At 42.7% G+C, this 22,751-nt stretch overlaps 1 protein-coding gene across 1 annotated transcript in view; it reads right to left on the reverse strand.

Annotated features, from left to right (window-relative positions):
* Positions 1-22,751, reverse strand: part of PATJ (PATJ crumbs cell polarity complex component) — a 331,975-nt gene that overhangs the window by 216,172 nt on the left and 93,052 nt on the right. The window contains exons 18-19 of the mRNA XM_036754106.1: positions 9,333-9,542; positions 2,605-2,724 (exon numbers count right to left, since the gene is read on the reverse strand). Coding sequence (XP_036610001.1) covers positions 2,605-2,724; positions 9,333-9,542 — 330 coding nt within the window. The remainder of the gene's footprint in view (positions 1-2,604; positions 2,725-9,332; positions 9,543-22,751) is intronic.

A 22,751-nucleotide genomic window follows, 5' to 3' on the forward strand; every position in this document is an offset into this window, starting at 1 on the left:
GTAAGGACCAACCTGGCTAAGTTCAGAGAGACCACTGATTGCTGAATTGGCCAATCAATAAGCCGTCAATAAGTAAGCATTCATTAAGCACCTCTTATGGGCTACATGAGAGGCAGCATGGACTCAAAACCAGGAAGAGCCAGTTTCAATTCACACTTTTGAAACAGACAAGCCATGTTGACCTACACAAGTAACTTCCCTCTCAATGTACTAAGTACCTCAAAGATAAATTGTAGAAAAGGTGCTAACTTTTTTTTTTCAAAGAAAGAGGACCTTCTCCCACTGAAATCACAGGTTCTGTCCCTATCCTCATTCATATGCACCAGGCACTTGCATGAGAAGGAAACAAATATGAAAAAAATAGCCCCTGTCCTTGAGGATCTTAAATTCCATGAGACAGAGACAACATAACAGCATTAGCTCACACTCACCTAGTGCTAACAATGTGCTTTACAATGATTATCTCATTTGATCCTTCAACAACCTGGGAGGTAGGTGCTATTATTATGTCTGCTTTACAAATGAGGAAACTGAGGCAAACAATGGTTAAATAACTTGCCTAGGACCACACAGCTAGCCTGGATTTAAACTGAGATGATCTATTGTTCTCCCTAGCTGCCACTGGACAGAAAAACATGGGTAGAACATACTTAAAATGTACATGGGCCTGTTGGGCAGCAGGATACGGGGAGTTGGAGAGGTCCCTGGCACAACGATTTTTTAGCTAGAACAATTCTCAAAACCCAGCCAGGAAGTCAGAGAGAAGACGACAGAGGCTTAGCACGTGGAAGGAATATGTCCACCGAGAAAATTACAAATCCTCGAAATGTGCAAAAACCGCATTTTAGATTGCATTGCATTGACCTGGGCACATGGCTAATCTCTCTCTACCAGACTTTAAATTGCTCGAGGACATTAAGTAAGATGTACTTTCTAATATTTAACAGCAGCAGTAATGGGCTCAGATAGAAATGCTCTCAGTAACAGATCCATGATGCTCTCCCTGCTCTCACTCAATAAGAAATTCCTTCTGAAGATGAATCACATTTTCTATTCTAAGTGTCACTAATATGAAGAGTTGAGGGATAGGGGTTCAGGGAATTTTATTCTTCTCTGCTGATTCTTTTCTTGCAAACAGCTGCACATAACTGCAATGAACCCTTAAAGACAAACAAACAAATAAGGAACAAACCCTTAAAACCAACCGGCTTCATTGATGGATTAAGGAAGCCAAATAGTGCCACTTTAGAGCTATTTCTCCTCAAACAAGCAGGGACTAAGGATGGGTTTGTGGATTGCAAGACCATAGAATGTTACCTCGACTAGCTCAGCACTCTCATTTTCCACAGGAGGAAAATAAGATCCAAAAAAGGGGAAGTTGCTTATAGGATCACTGATTCCAGGCAGGGGGGGATGAAAAGAATCACCACTCCCAGCACCTTTATTTTACAGTGGAAGAAAATGAGATCCATAAAGGAAAAGAGGTCTCATATTTACATTGGGGTGGACTTCAGAGGCCACCCAAGAGGAAATTGAGGCCCAGAGAGGGCGGTAAGCTGGCCAATGTCACACAAAATAAGTGGCTGAATCTAGATTTGAACTCAAGTGTCCTGACCCCTAAGGTATCACTCCTACCATTGCTCTGCATTCCTTGAAATTTCCGTGGCAAAGTGATCTCTAATAGGACACTGAAACGGGACAATCTTCTTGGAGATAGCCACAGTTTTGTAGAAAACAGGGCATCCCAAGGGCAGACAGAAATGCGAAATAATTTGTCCACTGGAACCAGAGGAAGCGTCATGTGATGGGGAAATGGCTGTAGCATCCTCCTCATTCTCTTCCTCCTCATCACTAACACGTACAAGACGTACTTCTTATCTATGATCTCATTTGAATCATGAGTATCTGGTTCTACAAAACAAGATCATTTAGGGGGTTGCCTAGTTACAGAACCTTTACATGAGGATTAAGTAGAGGTAGTTTCCTAAAAGGGAGGGCAGATTTCTCTTTCTTTTTCACGTCCTCAGCATCTAACACAGTGCTTGGCATTTTTTTTTTTACCAGACTAGTGGCTTCATGGGCATGTGCAATTCCCAAGTAAAGAAGAAAAGATTCCTCCCCCAATAAGGCACATCAACACCTTCTCTGTAACTCAGAGTCTTAGAGAGCTGAGAATGGGGAGGTTAGGGGATGTGCCCAGGGACAAACAGCTAGTGTGGATGAGGAACAAGACTTGACTCCAGGTCTTCTTGGCTTTCTAACCACTATGCTATGCAGTCTCACGTACGTAGTAGGTAATTGGCACTTAATAATGCTTGTTAACTGATTGAATCACCACAGGATTCTGGTAAGGGGTAGTAGACTGTTCTAGGCCAATTAAAACAGGACCCATTATTAACGCATACCGAGTAGCTAAGGCAACATAAAAGGAAGTACCCCTCCATTCAGGAGAAAGGTTTACATTTTTAGGAAGGTCATGTAAGTCAGGGCTTAAAAGATCCCACTTCCAAAAAATGGAGCATTCAATTTCCATCTATACAGGAATCATGGGGAAAGCACAGGAGTAAACTGTCTATTGAAACAGGAAACCAAGCTGCTTCCTACCGAGGGAGCTTCCAAGATCAGAGGGGAGTCCATTGTCTCCATGGGTCCTGAGTGCCTGGGCGTTTCTTCAAAAGCAGTTGGTTGTGGAACATGTGATGTATCCTCCTCATTACCTTCAACCTAGAAAGAAACCAAGAAATATGTGTGATTTAAAAAAAAAAACCCAACACACAATAGTTTCAGACTCTTGAAGTTGAATCTGAATCTTCTCAGTAAGCAAAACTACTTGGAATTTCTCAACAGTGAAGCCTTCTATATTGTAAACACTCAAGGAAAGAGAATTAATGTCCCAAACAGGAAAAGAGCCAGACGTATTTAGTTCTCAAAAATGGCAGGACAAAGAAGAAACATAAATATTAAGACTTGAAAAGATGTAAAGGTACCTGTAATTGGGGAGTACCTCTCAAAAAAAAGGCCCCAGAAATAATTTTGGCTATTTCTTCTAGCTGATAAAAACAAAGTCTCCAAATGCAGCAAAATTTCGACAGTGGCGCTTTTTTGTGGAAATAACTGGAGACAAAGCATAAACCCTTTGGAGAATGGATAACCAAACCATGAGACATAAACAGAATGGAATAATACTAGGTAGAAAGAAAGAATGTGACGAATCAGAGAATCATAAAAAGACTCCAATGAACTGATGAAGAGTGAACTAAGGAGGGCCAAGAAAACAATAAATAAAATGATTACAATGAGGTAAATGGAAAGAAGCACAAAACAATCAAAAAGGAATGTTACAAAGTTACAAGCAAGCCTCAAAGAGGAAATACAACCTCCACCCCCACCCCACCCCACCCCACTTCTCTGCAGAAGTGGGAGGTCCCACGGGGTGGAATATTACATGTTCTGTTAGATATTTCTTCTACATATTCCTCAGTTTTGCTGATTGCTTTCTCTCTTTTTTTTTTTTGTTAAAAATTTCTTTGTTTTTTCTCCTTTTTTTCTTGTTAAAAATCTTTGTCATTTGAGACAATTTTTTGAGAGTGGAAAGGGAGAGGAATACAAGGGGAAATCTAGATAATGGAAAAACAAAATATTAATAAAATTTACTTTTTTATAAAGCATTTGTTTATTCCCCCCCCCATTTGTCTCTTGTAAAGTTCCTATCTTAATTTCCCCATTCTGCCACAATCAGAACAGCAGAATCTCAAACACAGAAGAGCTCTCAGGGCCAGCTTTACCCCAACAAGAATCTACTCCAGGACATACCCAATAAGAAGCCATCCAACAACTAACTGAAGACCTCCAAAGAGAGGGAACCAGAGCCTCCCAAGGCAGTCCATTACACTCTGGGATAGCTTTCCCTGCTAAGCTTTGACTCATATTAAATTTAAATTAGCCTTGCTCCAACCCACTGTACCCGGTTACTGCCTTTTGGTGTCAAATGTCACAAGCTCAACAAAGCTTTCACATGACTACACCTTAAGTACCTGAAGACAGCTATCACCTCCTGCCATCTCTGCCCCCTGGACTCTAACCCCAGCAAATCTTCTTTCTAGGCTAAACATCCCCTATCACTTTAACTAAGGCTTTTACCCTCCTGGTCACCTTCCTCTGTCCACTCTCTACGTCCTAATTACAGTGCCCTCTGATTAGGGGGCTGAGCACAAGAACTCTGTTAGCTCCTTCTTCGTGGATGCCAGGCTTCTCTTAAGAGAGCCTACAGTCATCGTGACTTCTCCTGTCTCAGCGGTAGCTAGATAACACTGTGGATGTGTAGGGAGTTAGTGCCGACCCCGGGGCTGCTTGGACCCTAGCGCTTGGCCTGTTTCCTGGGTAATACTAGACAGGCTTAGTAGGAGTTGGAACGGTAGGCGCCCAGAGGAAAGACTTCCATCCCTAGCAGCACCCCCCTCCTGCTCTGATAGCCATCCTTTCTCATGCAGGCAGAGTCCATTCACCAAGGACTCACAAGCCCAGTAGGAGGAACCCAGCTGGCCACTACCTAATGCTCTTGAACCAGTGCCTAACACAAACATGCTTTAATTAATGGGAACTTCTTGGATACTTTACAGGGGCATCCTGCCCCGTGCCTCACATAGCTCAAACAGTCTGATACCAGTTTGTATCCTGCCCGAGCCTTCCCATGCCTCTGTAGATACTGTAGGACAGCACCCCACTTTGTTCCCATACTCCTATGGAAACTACCTTACCACAGCCCTAGTTTTTCCCATACGCTTGTAGGAAACATAGTTTACGACAATCCAGATTCTTCCCACCAGATATCGATCTTCCCATGTTCTCATCCCCTTACCCCTTGAACACCTGCTTCTGCTTATGTAGTGCAAAACCCTATAAAACTGGATAATGTCTGCCAATAAATTGGAGTTATAACCATCATTGCTCCCAACTCATCATTGCGTACTGAGATAGGGCAACTTGCTGGTCAAGACCCTAACACAGATGGACTAGGACATGGAATCCAGAAGAAAATCCTCTCTCAGATACTGAATAGTGGGGCTCGCAGGACAAGCCATTTAACCTGTCTCTGTGTAACACCTCTGGGGTGAACCTTGGGAGCCCCAGCCTTGGCAGGCAAAGAAAGGTCATTTTCCAGGCTACATAACTGGCATTCCACTCTCTACTGGTCAGATTCTGATGCCATTTCATGGGTGTTTGTCTTGCCTCCTCAACTAGATGGTAAGGGCCAGGGCCAAGGTCACGTTTCTCCTGTAACACCTCTAAGTCTGTGCACAAGGAAGCATTGGGCAGAAGTTCCTGATTAAATGCAAGAAATGGGAATCTTTAAAATTATATACTTTTAAAATATAAAGGCCCCAGAGAAGACCCATTGTTGGCTGTAGCCAAGAGGCATCTCACATCACAGCTTGTAAACAGCCAGCTGGGCGAACAGCACAGAGACAGGAGGGGAGCTCACTTAGCAGGAGTCACCATGCTGACCTCTCCCCCAGCTGCATCACTGGGCTCCTCAGCTCACTGGCAGCCATGCTCTCAAAAAGGGAAGCCTGGGGAACTTCTACCCCACAACTAGCCAAGCCCTCAGAGAATGGCTCAGGGGGGCCCCGTGGTTTCTCCATTCATGCCTCTGCCAGAACTAGCAGGTCATCATCTTGCCTGGCAGAGGCTAATTCCTGATCTTTGTTTTTCTTTAAAACAGTCTGGGACTCCCCAACCAGGTCTGCTCTGGGAAGAAAAACCCATTAGAAAGAACACAAGTTCTAGAGTTTCCCAGCTGTCCCCTGTCTTCAGGCACAGAAGCGTCCGGGAATCTAGTCAAACATTCCTGCCTTCCAACAAAGATTCAGTGAGGTCCCCAGATTGACAAAAAAGAGCTCATCTCCTTGGAGTAAGAAGACTTCTTTGAAGGAAGACCCTGGTTGTTCATCTGAATAAATATAGATTGATAGATTAGAAACTTTAGAGCTAAATTCAAATAAACAATTAAGCAACTACTCTATGCAATCAATCCATTTATCAAGCATTCATTAAGCACTGACTGCATGCCAGATCAGGTTTATCCTGGTGGGGATGTTTCTCCATAGTTAATCACAAAATCCCCTCTTGGTGGAGCAAGAGATCTCAAAGATAGTGGAGGCTTCCTTCACAGTAGAATCAGTGAGCTTTCCCTACTGTTGAACACAATACAGACTGAGGGTCTGTCTATTTATGCAGTGCTGTAGCTTACTCTCTTTGACTCTAAGGTGACTTTTTCTGGGAGAGAATATTTCTCCCAAACTCACAAAACACAGATGTTATTCATTTCCTCTACAGAGGCTATTGAAGTAAGCCAAGGAGATGGTAAAGCAAAGGCCTAATCCATGGTGATCAGGGCACTGAGAAGAGAGAATAGGGTGAATGAAAGGGATATGGTCCATTTTTTGTCAAGAGGACTTGTTGTGGAAATAAATATGAGTCAGAAGCCACTACACCTTCCCCTGGCCTGCAGGTACTGCCAAAGCCTGGGAATGGAACAAGCCTAGTACATGACTCAAGGATTAGGAACACTTGGGCTAGGTTATACTCAAGCCACGTCAATGAATGAATTAATCAACCTTTACTGAGCACCTACTATGTACCAAGTACTGTTGCCCACTTTAGTCCCTCCTGTATGGGATGTTTGAAGTAGACTACCTATTTAACCACAAGCCTGCTACTCCCTCCCACATATTTGGGGCAAAGTCTTCATCTTGAAGAGAACTTCAGACTGACTCGAAACCATTTCGAAGCCCTGGCTAGTGAATCCTGAGGAGAGCCCAAGAGCAAAAATGGAAAGGGAAATGCTACTGCTGCCTAGGGCCATCTAGAGATGGATAACTTCCCTCCCTCCATGCATCCATGCATACACACACACACACACACACACACACACACACACACACAATATGTGGAATGATTGAAGTCTTCTAGGCAGCTGGAAATGCGGTCAATTCCATGAAACAGAGTCACAGACGGAGACAAAGACCTCATACTTGATGCCATGAATGTAAGAAATGACCAAATGAAGAGAGTGGGGGGAAGAGAAAAGGAAGGACAAGAGGGGCAAGTGAGTGCAGGGGAAGTGTTACAGATAATGATAGATGGACCATGGAAGAAAATAAGAGAAAAGAACAAAAATGAGGATTCAGTTTAAATGACAAGGATCTGAAACTGAGGCACAGAAGGGCTGGATAGAAGAAGAAGAAAAACTGGGTTGTGTCCAAAGGCAAGGAAGAAGCTAGTACTCCTTATAGAAAGGTGAAGAGTGTCAGATGCTACAACAATGAAGGAAGAAGAAAAGTGGGGCGAAAGCTGCTAGTTTTTGTCATGGGGGAGGAGGAAAGGGAATAAGCATTTATACAGTGCCTACTATATGCTGGCACTGTCCTAGGTACTGGAGAGGTAAAGACAAAACAATGAAATCACTTGTACTCTAAAGGAAATGCCATCCTCTCAGCAGAGATATCAAATACAAAAATGAATATGAAAATAAATAGATGGGAGGTGGAAGAAGGCAGGTACTAGCTGTCAAAGGAATCAGGAAAGGCTTGTGAACAAGTCATATTGTCTAGAGTAGAAAAGAAGCTCCTTGGAGGCAAACACTGCCTTATTTTTTCATTTGTAAGCACTATGCCTGGTACATAGTTGTTATTCAGTAATTTTTTCAGTCCTGTCTAACTCTCCATGAACCCACTTGGGGTTATCTTGGCAGTGTTTTGCCACTTCCTTCTCCAGCTTATTTTACAGATGAGAAACTGAGGCAAACAGGGTGAAGTGACTTGCCCAGAATCACACAACAAGTAAGTGTCTGAGGCTGGATTTGAACTCAAGGAGCTGAGTCTTCTGATTCCAAGCCCAGTGCTCTAACCACTGCACCGGCCAGCTACCTCAGGATATGTTAGCTACCTTAAAATGCTTGTTGACAGATTGTGTTGAGTAGTGAGAAAGCAGGGCTACCAGATATAGACAACTTTTTAAAGCTATATGGTAGGGAGGGAGCTGAGAAATATGGAGTTAAGGTCAAGGCAAGAGGTTTTTTTAAGATTGGGACGTATACACACATTTATAATTAGATGGCAGGGAGCTAGTATGAGAGAATAGAAAGTGAGAAAATGAATTCCAGCATCCACAGTCTAGGAGAGAAAATAAAAATAAGGAAGAAGAATAAAAATAACAGGAAGCATCGAAGGTTTAAAGATTTGCAAAGAGCTTTAGCAATATTCTCTTTGGATCCTCACCATGAGTCTGGGAGGTGGGTGCTATGATTGTGCCCACTTTACAGATGAGGAAATCAAAGTCCAGAGAAATTAAGTGATATGCCCAAAGTCACACAGCCAGTCTTCTGGGTCACAAGGACTCCACATCCAACCTTCTTTCAAGATCAGAAGTGCAAGGCAATGGATCGGCCTTAGTAATAGGTATAAAGGTGGGTGACAAGTCAGGAGCTGCCATATTTGTAAAGTAGTAAGCTAAGTCATCTGCTAAGGGTGTTGGAATTAGGGTGAGCATAAAGTAAGTGGAGGGATGAAAAGATTTGGGGCTATCACTGTGGCAGACGAGATTAGGGAAATGATAAGGGCAGAGCTGAGACTCTACTGAGCACCAGTAGGAGCTGGCTAAATGAGGATGATGAACTGCAGTACTAAAAAGATCTATGGAAAGCTTGGGTGGGTCATAGCACATCCTGAATGAGCACTCCTATTGGTCATATCCTTCCACTCAAAAGAGGTAAGTAGAGCCAGTGATCCGGATGGACAGAATGCCTGAAAAGACAAAGAGTGTGGACAGGGAAATGAATACTGGATTTGGGAGTCAAGCCAGCCAGGGTTTAAGCCCTAGATGACATGCTCCAGTGGTGGGACCTTGGGCAAATCTCTACCTCTCTGAACCTAGCAATAAAATCTGGGTAAATAAAGATATTATATGGAAAGAATTGTGTCAGACAAATCACTAAGAGGCAACGTGATACAGTAGCATACATTCACACATACAAGAAGCCACCTCATGTGGCGAGCCAGTGCTCATCCTCCTTCTCCCCGCTGTTCACTCTCTCTCCTCCTAGGTATGGGTGTGTCACTGTCAACCTATCTGAGCACTGATCCATGTGCCCTTTGCTTTACTCAATACACATAAATGCAGTTTCCATCTGTCACCTAAACACTGCAGGTTCCCCTGAACCCAACCCAAGAGCTCAACACAGGGTGATGTGAAAAGAGATCGACTGTCAAAAGGAATCTGGGAGTCATCTGTAAAACCCAATGAGGAGCCCAGCAATAAAGTATGACCCTTACCACCAAAGGCTTGCAGATGCCCAGGGTCACTCTGCCCGGTGGCAGAGACTTCAGCACTTCCACAGCTTTGGTGAGTGTGATGTCCTCCAGGGAACGATCATTGACAAAGACCAGGCGGTCACCTGGCAACAATTCCCTACCCCGTTCAGCTTCACTATTGGGTACCAGAGAGCGGATCACAATCACAGTCCGGGTAGGGTCTAATGGGTCCTGAAAAGAGAGTCAAAGTAAAAAGATGTCAGCATCACACTGGCATTCACCAACTCAAAACAAGTTAATGAGCAATTGTAGATGCTATACTGGTGTTGGGCATACAAAGACAAAAATGAAACTGGTTCTGCCTTCAACGAGCTAACAATGTCATTGTAAGACATATACAAAGTCATATAAATCACTTAAACCTTTACTTGATATATGCCAGAAGAAAGAAACACAGACTGTGGTAAGGACGCCCACAGCCTTAAGGAATCTTTCTACCAATCAAGACACATCAATAAACAACAAGGCACTACGTCAAGCACTGGGGATACAAAAAGAGGCAAAAGACAGTCCCTGCCCTCAAGGAGCTTCCAATCTATATAGGAGAGATAATAAGCAGTCAAATCTATACAAAGCAAGCTATGTACAGGATAAACAGAGGAAAAATTAAGAGAGGGAAGGCATGGGAATAAAGAGGGCTTGGACAAGGCCTCTTGTAAAAGGTGAGATTTTAGATGGGACTTAAGAAGGAAGCCAGTAGGTGGAAAAAAAGAAGAAGAATGCACATCTAATAAGGGCCCGCAAGAGAAAATGCCCAGTCTGGAGAAGGAACGTCTTGTTTGTGGAAGAGAAAGGAGACCAGTGTCATTGGATCCAAGCATACGTGGTGGGGATTAAGGTATAAGAAGAGCGGAACGGTAAGAGGGTCATGAAGAGCTTTGAAAGCGAAACACGGCATTTTATATTTGAAACTAGAGGCAATAGGGAGCCACTGGAATTATCGAGGAGGGGGACGATGTCCCATGATTCTGTGCACCCTAAAGATAGGAAGCCTAACAGCAAGGTAATAATCTGTTAAGAGGAGGCAATATGGAGCCCAAAGACCTGGAGTCAAGTCTCGACACTATCAATCACTAGATATATAACCTTCAACAAGCTGACTGACCTTCTAAGCCTGGGAATAATATCAGAGAAGTGACTTGCCCAAGGTCACAAAGATAGTAATTACTGATAGTTATCAAAAATGAGGTTTAAACCCAGAACCTCTCACTTCAGAGTCAGAAGACCTGGATTCAAGTTTTGGCACTGTTAGTTACAAGATATATTATAACTTGGACAAGCTGATTAGCCTTTCCAAGCCTCAGTTTCTCACACAATAAAATGGGAATGTTACCAGGGGAGTAACATGCCCTAAGTCACCCAGAGAGTAAGCATCAGAGGGCAGATTTAAAGCCAAGACCTTTAACTTCTTCAGAGTGGGGGTCCTTTCCACTACCACTTTTCTACAAAGAAGTAAATAAAGGAAATGCATAAACAAGTATGATGGGATTTAGTTGAACAGAGAGTGCTAAAATGAGAGCATCAGAAAGGGAGGACAGGGTTGAACTGAGTCTTCCAGCAAAACAAGGCAAATTCAGATAATTTAGATAAGCCTACCAATATGGGCTTATTTTGATTCTCTGTTGTTTCAGAAGATTATCCTGGCAAATCTAAGGAGGAAATACACCTCCCTTCTTTTCAGAGGTGGGGGATTGGGGTGTGAAATATAGCAAACACTATCCAACTCTGTTGATATGTTCATTAGTTTGGAGGGATGTGATTTTCTCCCCCAGGTTTATTTTTCATTCTTTGTTACAGGGTGTGGCTCAGAAGACTATCCCAGCAAATCTAAGGAGGGGATGAGGAAATGTACCTTCCTCCTTTCTCTTCAGAAGTGGGGGTCTAGGGGTATGAAATATAGCATACACTATCCAACTCTGTTGATATGTTCAATCAGTTTGGGAGATGTGCTTTTCTCCCCCTGTTTATTTTTTATTTGTTGTTATAGGATGTGGCTCACTAGATAAGGACAGAGAAGTGACAGATTGAGAAATGAAAGGTGATTTAAAAATAAGAGCTATCAGTAAAAGTTTTAAAATAAAACAAGACAAAGAGCCAGAAACAAGAAAGTATCTACTCCAAACACTGTGTATAAGGTTTCTGTCTTTTTCATTGGTTTTGGGGAATTTTCCATTCTCTTAAAAAATCCTCCTTTATAAGTGATGGCTTTCTGGGAGGCATAGGAGATGGGATACATACGATATATACAGAAGTCTAGGTGATATGAAAACAAAAGACACCAACACACGTCTATTACCATCGAAGAGAGAAGAAGACAAATATTGGCTCCACACCAAACCCGATCTCACCAGGTCCTGCACCTAGCCAGCCCCTGCACAACTAGCTCATAGCAAACAATGAAAAAGCAGATGCAGCTCAAGTAAACTACTCCCACCCCCGCCCCATGAAAAGGATGCTACATGTGATCAAGTCAACATTGAGCCAGGGAGCAGTCGGGCCTGCCTTATTCCATCCACTGTTGCTCAGATGACTTTGTTACAGGGAAACTACATTGGAAGATGGGAAGAGTCAGTAACTCAAGAGTATCATTGTTGGTTTCTCCAATGAAATCCATCCTGAAAAGTGGTTCAGTGTCTGACATGCAGTGCTACTGTTAGCAAAGGGAGAGTCTGGCAGATTCTAGTGAAGGGGGAAAGGTCAGGAGAAGGTGGTAGGAAGGGCGTGGGAAAGATCGTTTATAGCAGCTGAGCAATCTGGACTGAATCTCCTTTTTTTGTGTGTCTCTTTGTGATAAGCCTCACGGTACAGGTTCAAAGTCCTGCCAAGGATGTTTACCTTATCTAAAATCAATGGACCCCATGATGAAAACTGCTATCCACCTTCAGAAAGAGAACAGATGAACTCTGAGTGCAGATTGAAGCATGTTCTTTTTTACTTTGTCTTGTTTTTGTTGTGTGTGTGTTTTCTTTTGCAACATGGCTAACACAGAAACGTTTCGCATGACTCTATATGTATAATCAATAGTCTATTGCTTGCCTTCTTAAAGTGGAGGAGGGGATGGAAGGAGGGAAAGTACTTGGAACTCAAATTTTTAAAAAAATGAATGTTAAAAAAATTTTACATGTAATTGGGAAATATTTACGAAAATAATTTTAAAAATTAAAGCCAATGGGGTCTGCTCCTTAGAAAATGTTTTGAAATCTGAACCTTCTTCCCTTCAGTAGCAAGTCAGTTTCAATGCAGAATCTTGGCGACTTCTAATAAGGTTTAATGTCAACCTTCAAATATCTGTAGGGCATCAGTCTTTTCTGTGTCCTGGATCCTTCTGCAGGCATAAAGCCTGTGAACCCCTGCTCAGAATTATGGCTTTAAATTTAGAAAATAAAAATACACAGGATTGGAAAGGAAATCAACTGTATTGAAAAACAGTAACCAAAAAATGAAAATACCAAGTTCCTGGACCCCCAATTAAAAAGCCCTGATCCCCAGGGATAACTAAACCTCAGATATTCATTTAAAGCCAGGCTTTCCTGTGGGGTTATCCATACACTCGTGTTTTCAAGTAGAGGGAGCTCTTGGCTAGGCAGAGAAGGGAGCTGGAGGGAAGGTGGCAGGCAGGTGCATGGGGGCATCGCTGCTGTAATATAAAGGACCTGTCTGCTCGGGCCCCAGCCACCATGAATCACAACACACTTTGCATGCTGAAATATGAAACCATTCCAGTTGAGGCTTGACACAGTAATAAATAAGCTCGACAATTATCTCTTTAATTTAAGGTGTCAGTTGGTGACAAAAGACTTTGGAATATATCCTTTTTCTCAGGAGGGGAAGGGGATGACAAACCAACTCACAGGTTACCTCCCTGCGCTCTAACTTCGTATATACTGAAAGGCAGCTGGGAGACCCTCATGACTGTAGCTTTCTTAGAGGAGAAAAGATAACGTGGCATAGGGCAAGGTGGCCTTGGAACATGGGTTCAAGTTCAGCTTGATATATCCTGTTTTGTGACCCCAGGCAAATGACTTAACTTCTCAGTACTCTAACTTTTCCATTGAAACAATGTGTAGGCAAAGTAATGGCTAAAGTACTGGAAAGGTGTGTGCTATTATTAGCATGGAGGGAGTAAGGGGTTTGGGAGGTCTGTTGGAACTTGTGACTTAATCAGCATGGGGAAACTCTCTCTGCTGAAAGTCCCTCTACTGATACAGATGAGCAACTGGGAGTGGGGGTAGGGGGGAGTGGTGAGTGAAAGAGGAGGCAGCTGGGGGGTGGCCCTTACCAACAGTCACACAGATAAGGTAGATCTTGAACCCAGGCCTTCCTGGCCTCTATCCACAATGCTTTAATAGTGACTATGATAATGATAAAGAAAAGAGAGTCTCAAACTCCAGGTGATGAACCCACTCAGAGCTCTGCCCCTGGATATCTGTGCGGCCTTAGGAAAATCGCAGATAGAGGGGCAGTCTTGGAGTCAGGAGGATGGGGTGTTCTAATCCCACTTAGAGATTTACTTTGATGTGTGAACCTAGGCTTCATCTGTAAAATGAGGAAGTGGGACACAATGATCTCAAAGATCCCTTCCAACTCTATACCCTCTGAGCCCCCTCTGGGCCTAAGTTTTCCTCAGCTATAGAAGGAGGGAGTTGGATCAGTGACCCTTAAGGTCCTTCCTGGCTCTAAATATCTGATTCTGGGATGCAGAAACAGATGACATCATGAGGAGCCAGAAATACTATACTCATCTGTACAAACAGTTTACTTGCATCCTGATAAGAGCAGCTGGTCTCTTAAAGCCCTCTGACTATGGCCTTGGTGACCTACCAGGCTGTGATTTACTCACGACATGAGTCAAAGAACTTATCAGGTGGTGATCTCTTTGGGCTCAGACGAATCTGTCTCTTCTTGACCCACCGCTCAAAAAATAAAAAACAATTTCTTGCCCCACAAAAGAAAAAGAGAATAAACCAGTAACTTCTGAAACTCCCCCCAACTCCCTTGTTGCTGTTCGGTTGTTTCAGTTGCGTCTGACTCTCCATGACCCCATTTGGGGTTTTCTTGGCAAAGATACTGGAGTGGTTTGCCATTCCCTTCTCCAGCTCATTTTACAGAGGAGGAAACTGAGACAAATAAGGTTAAATGACTTGCCCAAGAACGTCAGTCTTCCTGACTTCAGGCCAGGTACTCTATCCACTGTTCCACTTACCTGCCCCCTCCCCCATTATACATTATCACGGTTTCATTTCCTGAGGGACTACTGACAATATTGCTGGCTTCCCTTCCAGCTGGAATATGAAGAACAGGTATTTCCTTTCATGGGGGTCACAGAGTGGATCCAGCTGATGGAAAACAATGGTTGTGCAGTCCATTGGCTTTGGGGAAAAGTAGAACCGTCAAGTAGGAGGCTGGGGGAGACAGTCTCCATCAGAAGGTTAGAATGCAGAAATCCAGGATGACATTAGATGAACCAGCCAATAGAGGGCACTGGAGACTAGTCATAGAGAGGACCAGGTTCTCTCACACCACTTACAGTATTAACTGAGCTCTTCAAACGCATTTCTTTGTGTAAAATGCCTTGTATCCGGCCTATGACAATCCCAGACTGTATTCATGAATGATAGACTCTCTGACCTCAGAATCCACATGGTGCAGTAGAAAGAGGCCTAGAATCTGAGGACCTGCTTTATCTATGTACTAATTCAGTGACTTTGGGCAAGTTGAATTGTTGGAAAATGAGCCTGAGATGGGGCCAGTCCGGTGCTTGACATTAGAAATTGGAATGAAATGAGATTCTTAAAGACCACCTGCCAGGTACCTAATCAAAGAAGTCTCCTAGTCAGAGCATAGAAAGAGTCTCAATGACCCCATTTCTAATATCTCCTTAACTCCAGATCACTTAGAACTGAACTGAAGTCTCTTGCAGCCTCTTGGCCTTTCTATCGGCCATCCGCCATGCTTGCTCCTCTGAGTGATGCTCACTCATAGCATCCCTAGTTTCCCTTGAGACTCACCTTAAAGGGTCCCCTTCTACACAAGCCTTGGGCAGAGCTTCTGCCTGCTAATGAATGCCATTTGCCCAAAAGACTCTTTATTAATTTGTATATTACCTACATATTTATGTATTCTCCCCCCCCACACACACACACAACATAATGTAAGCTACATGAAGGCAGCGGATATTTCATTTGTCTTTATAGACCCTAAACCTATACATATATTAAGCACTTGACAAAAGCTTATTGATTGATTGATGGAGGTTCCTTCCAGTTCTAAGATCTATGATATTTTGTGGTGTGATCTTTTTATTTACAGAGACATTCATTCTCTTTTCAGAAAATCTGAAGAAATCTAAATTTGAGGAATTCTCCTTGGATTCTTTTAAATATCATGTTCCCAGAGTAGCTGTTTCTTTATGAGCATCTGAGAAATAGAATTTACATTTCTACAGGATTTTAACATTTAAGAAGTTGGTTTTTGCTCAGGTGAAGAGTTAAAATATTATTTTGCTTATTTACATATGAGGAAACAGAGGATCAGAGAAATGTAGTGACTTGGGCAGGGGCACATAATAAGTAAATGGCAAAGCTAGAATTTGAAAGTAGGTCACCTGACTCAAAATTCAATGACTTTTCTAGTACGCTATACTGTCCGCAGCAAAGTTGATAAATATAGCCCTAATATCTAAATTAGAAAAAGAAAAAACACAGAAAAGAATTGTAAACTATTATCATTAATGACTAATGATTCAAAAATTTTAAATAAAGTCCTATCATATAGACTGTAGAAATTTATCCAAGAAATCACCCACTATAAGCAAGATAAACTTATTCAACAATGGGAAAACAATCAACATAATTAATCATACTAAAAACAAAGACTTCCAAAAGCATGATTATCAACCGATACAGAAAAAGACTCTAACAAATTACAACACCTATGTATCATTTAAAAAAATAACCCTACAAAGTATAGATTGGCCTACAGGACCTATTTAAAAATACCATAAAAATATTTTTTGAAAAGCATAAGCAAGTATCCTATACAATGGAAATACACTAGAAAATTTACCAGTAAATGCAAGAGTAAAGCAAGAGTAGCCACTTTCCCCATTATTATTTAATAAAATTCTAGAAATGTTAGCAATATCAATAAGATGAGAAAAAATCTAAAGGCATATAGATAAAGAAAAAATAAAAATATCTTTTTGCTGATGGCATGATTGTTTCCTTAGAAATTCCTAGGAAGTTAGCAAAGATATTGATTAAGACAATGAATGGCTTCAGCAAATCTGAAAGCTATACAATACACCCATAATATTCAATGACATGTCTATCTAATAATAACATAATCCAAAAAGCAATGAAAGAAAGGAAAATACCACTCAAAGAAAACTAGAGAATACATGAAATTTGGGGGATCAATCTACTAAAGCTCAATAAATACCCTTATAGGTTCAATTAATAAGTGTTCCTAAAATAAATAAAGTATTACTTAGCTGTTAGAATGTTCAGTCCTCATGGCTGAGCCATGCCAATACAAAAGATGACAATACTACTAAAATTACACCAATAAAACTGCAGACTAATAAAATTATCAAAGAGATACTATACAGAACTCAATCAAATGATAACAAAATTCATTTGGAGAAATAAAATGAAAAAAGGTAGAGATGAAAGGAAAATTGCAATTCCTGACCCTAAATCATAATATAAAGCAGCAATCACGAAAACGATCTGGTATTGCTTTTAAATTGGAGAAACAGATGAATAGAACATAGGGAGACTAGACTAGGGAGAATCACAAACAATGGAACTCACCAGACTAGTGTTCAGTAAATTAGAAAGCATATTACTTAGGAAAGAATTATTTGATCTTAAAAACTGCTGGGAAAGCAATCTGGCAGAAATTTGGCTTAGGCCAGTATTATATGCCATACTCCACAATAGGGTTGAAATGGATACATTACCTTGACATTAAATATTGTACCATAAAAAATAAGAATGGAAGGTTATTCATCTTTCATACCTATACGTAGGAGATACATTTTTAATCAAATGAGGGATTGAGACAATTACAAAAGATAAAAATGACAACCGTGCATGAAACTGAAAAGCTTCTACAAAAATAAAATAAACAAATATAGGATAAGAAATAAAGGCAGACAAATGGGAAAAAATCTTTGCATTTAATTTCTCTAAGTGTTTAGTATTCAAGATATATAGTGAACCTGTGGATATCTATGTATATGTATGTATACAAATGCATGCACGCATGCATGTATGGATCTCAAAAGCTGCTGCCCAACATGTAAGTAGCTAAGGAATATGAATGAGTAGTATCCAAGGAACGGCAGAATATTAACAGCCATATGAAAAAATGCCGCAAATCATTAATGATAAAAGAAATGCAAATCCAAATAATCTCAAATCCAGAAAATTGACAAATAGTCATGTCGGAGGGGTAATGGGAAGACAGGTACACTAACACTTTTGGTGGAGCTGTGAACCATTGTAACCACTTTGTAAAGGAATTGGTGACTAATATGGTGAGACAGAGATTGAATTACTAGGTTTATACTCCTAGGAAGACACTGACCAAAGGAAAATCCTCATAGACACCAAAAAATTTATAGAAGCATTTTTTTCTGGTAGCTAAGTGTCACAATGGATAGATTGCTTGCCCTGGAGTTAGGAAGATGAGTTCAAATTCAGGCCCAGAAAGCTTAGTAGCTGTGTGACCCTGGGCAAGCCACTTAACTGCGTCAACCTCAGTTTCCTCATCTGCAAACTGGGCTTCATAACAGTACATACCTCCCAGGGTTGCTGTGAGGGTAAAAGCCCCTTACATAAAGTATGTCAGTTGCTCTTCAAGGGGAGGCCGAATAACCACATTGGGGCAGTGTGATAGCAGGGATTCCTTAGGGGCACAGATCACAGGATTGAAGGTTTACAGCTGGGATATCACAGACCATCTTATAGATGAAGACACCAAGATCAAGAGACTTGACACTGATTTACCAAAGTTTGGAGGTAGGATTTGAACCTAGGCCTCCGAACTGCAAGGTCTTGCACAGAATCATCATGCAGTGAACTGGACCAACTGAGGTTCCTCTTCCAAGGATCAGAAGGAAAAGATCCAGTGGTAATGGTCTCCCCTCCATTTCAGGCTCTTACATCGACATACATAGCAATGGGTTCTCAGCTTGAGGCCTATGCCTCTCAAAAGGGTCCACAGATAGCATTTGTTTTGGGAATAAAGCCTGCCAAAATGGGTCCATGACACAAAAAAGGGAAAGAAGCCCTAGTTTAGAAGGTAAATGGGGGACAAGTAAACCACTGTAACACAAGATCTGAGGTTGTTATTTAACTCTGGTGCATTCCATGATTTGCTATAACCTTGGGTTCTGATATTCACCTGTTAAGTGGGGGGTGGGGGCAGGACAGTAGGTTAGACATTATTCAGGGGTAAGAGCACTGTCCTGGGTTCAAATTTCACCTGTGATACTTCACCTGACAACCTGGGTGCCACAGGGCAGGTCACTTCACCTCATCTAAAAAATAACGAGGTGGGACTGGCTGGTTCCCTATACCTCTAGTTCTGCATTCTTTTGACTTGTTAAGTTAGAGTTCTTCTCACTCAAAGATTCTGACCCTCCCATGATGCTACACTCAGTCCCTTACCTGACCTCTATCCCCAGCCTTCTCCTAAAGGAAGGCTACAGTTACTAGGTATGGTCTGCACCCATCTTTCCCTCAGCCCCCCTCCTCCTGGCCCCCAGTCTTTGTCACATCCAGCAAGTCAATCGATGAGCATTTATTAAGCACTTACTATGTGCCAGACACTGGGCTCAGGGCTAGGGATACAGGGACAAATTAAAAAGAAAGATGTCTGTCCTCAAGGAGATTACATTCTAATGGGGAAAACAACCCATAAAAGGGAGTCAACAAACAGAGAAGGGGGGTACAGTGGGGAGCAAGCCCAGGAAGGTGTTCCTAAGAGCACCCTCTGGAAGGACTTCTGCGCATAAGCTTCTGCTTTCAGGAAGACTCCCCCATTATCATAACTAGCACCGAAGCAGCTCCCCACCTCGAGCCAAAAACCCCAACTTCAACCTACAAAGGTCACTTCAGTGACGTAGACACACAGAGAGATGTGATCATACAAGCAGGCTAATGCTGGGGCCGAGTCCAGAGTCCAGGAGGGAAGCCAAGGAGACCCAGTGGGCAGCCCAAGTTAAAGCAGATGTGTAATAGCTCCATGGCAGCACCCACTCCATGATACAAATCATTAACGAGCTGAGGTCAGACAATGTTCCTTTTGGGGTCCACTAGCCCTAAGAATGGTCCCCTGAGGCTGCCAACCTCAGGGAAAAACAAACTGGTCAGAAGTTTCAACATGGCCAGAGCTACGTCATAATCACCCCCAAACGGTGAGTTCTTAATGGGATGCAGATGCTGCCACTCCCTCTGGCAGGCGGCAGGAGGGAGAGCAGGGAAGGAAGAGAGGTAGGGGGCACAACGAAAAAGGGGGGGTGAGAAAAACATGGGCACTTTCTAAGTGATTAATGAACCACTGACTGAGCGGCCCCTCCCTTTGATCAGACCCTCGTCACATCTCACCTGAAATATCACTACTGCCTCTTAAAGAACCTCCCTGACTCTGGTCGCTCCCCTTTCCAATCCAGCGCTCTCCTCTGCTGCCAAAGGGATTTTCCTAGCACGGGTCTGATTGTGTCAGGCCCCTACTCACTAAACTGCAGTGGCTCCCCATTCCCGTGAGGATCAAAGACAAACTCCTCTTTGAGTCGACTCCTTCTTACCTTGCAGCCTCTTCATGGACAAAGGTCCTCATCCACAATACCCCATTGCCCGCCTCTGTGCCTCAGCCTTGGCTGTTCTCCACTGCTGGAAAGCTCTCACCCTTCACCTCTACTTCTTCCAAAGCTTGGGTCAGATACCACTTTTGGCACACAGCATCCCCTGATTGTTCCCATCACCCCAATACTTCAGCTGCCTTGCCTCCCTCCCACAAAATTATCGGCCCTATTAATTGGTGATCCCCCTGAGGAGGGGCTGCTTTTCTTTGTGCCCCAAAACTTGTCACAGATCCTGGAACACAAGAGGTGCTTAATCAATGCTTTGCAGGATTCAAATTCAGGTCCTTTGAGTTCAAATGCAGTTGTACCGGGACGCCTCCCCTTTGAGCAATGTCGCTCACCAGACTGGTTTAAGATCAAACGATGGAAGGAATGTGAAGCCCTTTGGAACCATAAAGCCTAACAACCAGTTAGCTGTTACTCCTATTCTCACAGGAATTAGAAATAGCAGGGATCTTGGGGATCCCCTAGCCCATCTTCCTCAGAGGCAGGAATAAGCCCAGGGATAGCAACCACCTGCTGAGCCACAAAGATCCTAAATGGCAGAGTTAGAATTCAAACCCAGGTCCCTTACCATCACTCAACAATCAGTCAACAAACATTTATTAAGCTCTAACTCTGTGCCAGGAAAGGCATGATAGGTATGTGGAAAATATTTATGTCTCCCATTTAGGGAAGGCCCTTCATTCAACCTCTCTGACTATAGTTATCCGGCCTTTGTGGTGCGAAAAGATGCTGAAGATATTTGTTTGTTTGTTTTTTAACTTTCAGTTCCCTGCATATATCAGAGTGACAAAAGTTCCAGATCAGGTTTATCAGAGAGCTTGGGTGTGGATAATTAAGTTCCAGGCACTGCCACTTCACTAGACAACATGATGGTGGGCCCCGGTCTCCCCAAGCACAAAATGAGGCCAATAAAACCTGTATCATCTGCCCCAGAGGATTCTGTAGCTGAAAGCTTTCATTTACTATATGCTTTAAGGCTTTTAGCATCTTATTGGAGATTTGTAGCGATTCTGTGCATTAAAGGTTAGAATTATCCCCACTTTAAGGATGAGGAAACAGAGAAAGGGAAAAAACAAATAACTTGCCTAAAGTCACAGGGATGGAGACTGTGCCCAGGCTCTCAATGCTATGGCTAAGAAAATTCCTTCTAGCAGCTGGCCACTCACTGGTGCCCAGGGTCAGGATTGAACCTTGACACCACCTTTCTCTTCGCTGTTCCATGCTGCTTTCCCATTGAAGTGATTCTTGACCAATACAATGCCATATAAATGGGAGCAGCTTCCTCACCAAAAGGTTGGCATCAGCCTGACTATGTGCCAGATACTGTGTTAAATACTGAAGGGGGGGGGGGGGAAGCAAGTGATGGTCGTTTATTGACTATGCCGCTGTACAAAAGTCCCTATCATCCCCAGAGAAAATGGAACAATGGTCTTCACTGGTCAAGTCCAAAGTCCTTTGTAAGGCATTTAAAGCCCTTTGCCACCTAGCTCCAGCCTGACTCGGTAGTTACATTCTATGTTACCCCTTTTCCCACATTCTGGTCCAGCCAACTGGCCTTCTGGATGCTCCACACACCTGACCTTCCATCTCCCACCGCTATGTCTTTGCACATGCTTGACTCCACAGCTCTCCTTCCTAACCTCTGCCTTTCAGAATTCCTAAGTGATTTCAGAGCTCACCTCAAATACCATCTACATAAGGCCTTTCCTGACATCCCAGCTACTAGCACCTTCCCTTCCTCCCCAAACTCCCATGTAATTTTAAAATAAATTTAGATCTTGTCTCCCCCTCTAGCAGGGGAGCCCCCACCATGTTGTACCAGATGGTCCCAGAGAATCATTAGGCTAGAGCTATAAAGGACCTTAGAGGCACTTAGAACAATGCTTTAATTTTACAGATGAGGAAACTGTAGTTCACAGACAAAAAGTGACTGTCAAAGGTCGGAGGAATGGGGAGTCCTAGCGGAACTGGGACCCAAACCAAGCCTTTGACTGGTCCAGTGCTCACTCCACTAAACCATACTACCTCCGGAGAATCAGTTCCTAAACTCTTTGTGTCCTGGATGCCTTGGGCACTCTGGGGAAGCCTATGGACTCCTTCATAGAATTATCTTTTTAAATGAGTAAAATGAAATACAAAGGACACTGAAATGCAGTTGTCAGAATACTTTTTTTTTGTAATTCACTATGGACCCAAAGTGATGCTCCCTTGCTCTACTGAAGTTCCTTGAGAGGAGGGGCTGTTTCATCAGTGTCTTTGTATCCTTGGAGGTATATAAATAAAGCGATTTTTATTTATTTAAATAAGTTGATGGAACTGTGAGCTTGTAGCAGGCAGGGAACATGTTTACTGCCTTTTGCACACACAGTGAGTGTGACTGACCGATCGACGTAGATGAAATCACTTCAAGTGTTATTGTGATTTCAAAACTACAGTGACACATTGTTCAACCTTTGGATTGTTTCTAAAATGCAGCTGAAGGAAGGAGCCCAACAGGTGTA

Source organism: Trichosurus vulpecula, chromosome 4 (genome assembly GCF_011100635.1).
Source record: "Trichosurus vulpecula isolate mTriVul1 chromosome 4, mTriVul1.pri, whole genome shotgun sequence".
Lineage (NCBI taxonomy): Eukaryota > Metazoa > Chordata > Mammalia > Diprotodontia > Phalangeridae > Trichosurus > Trichosurus vulpecula.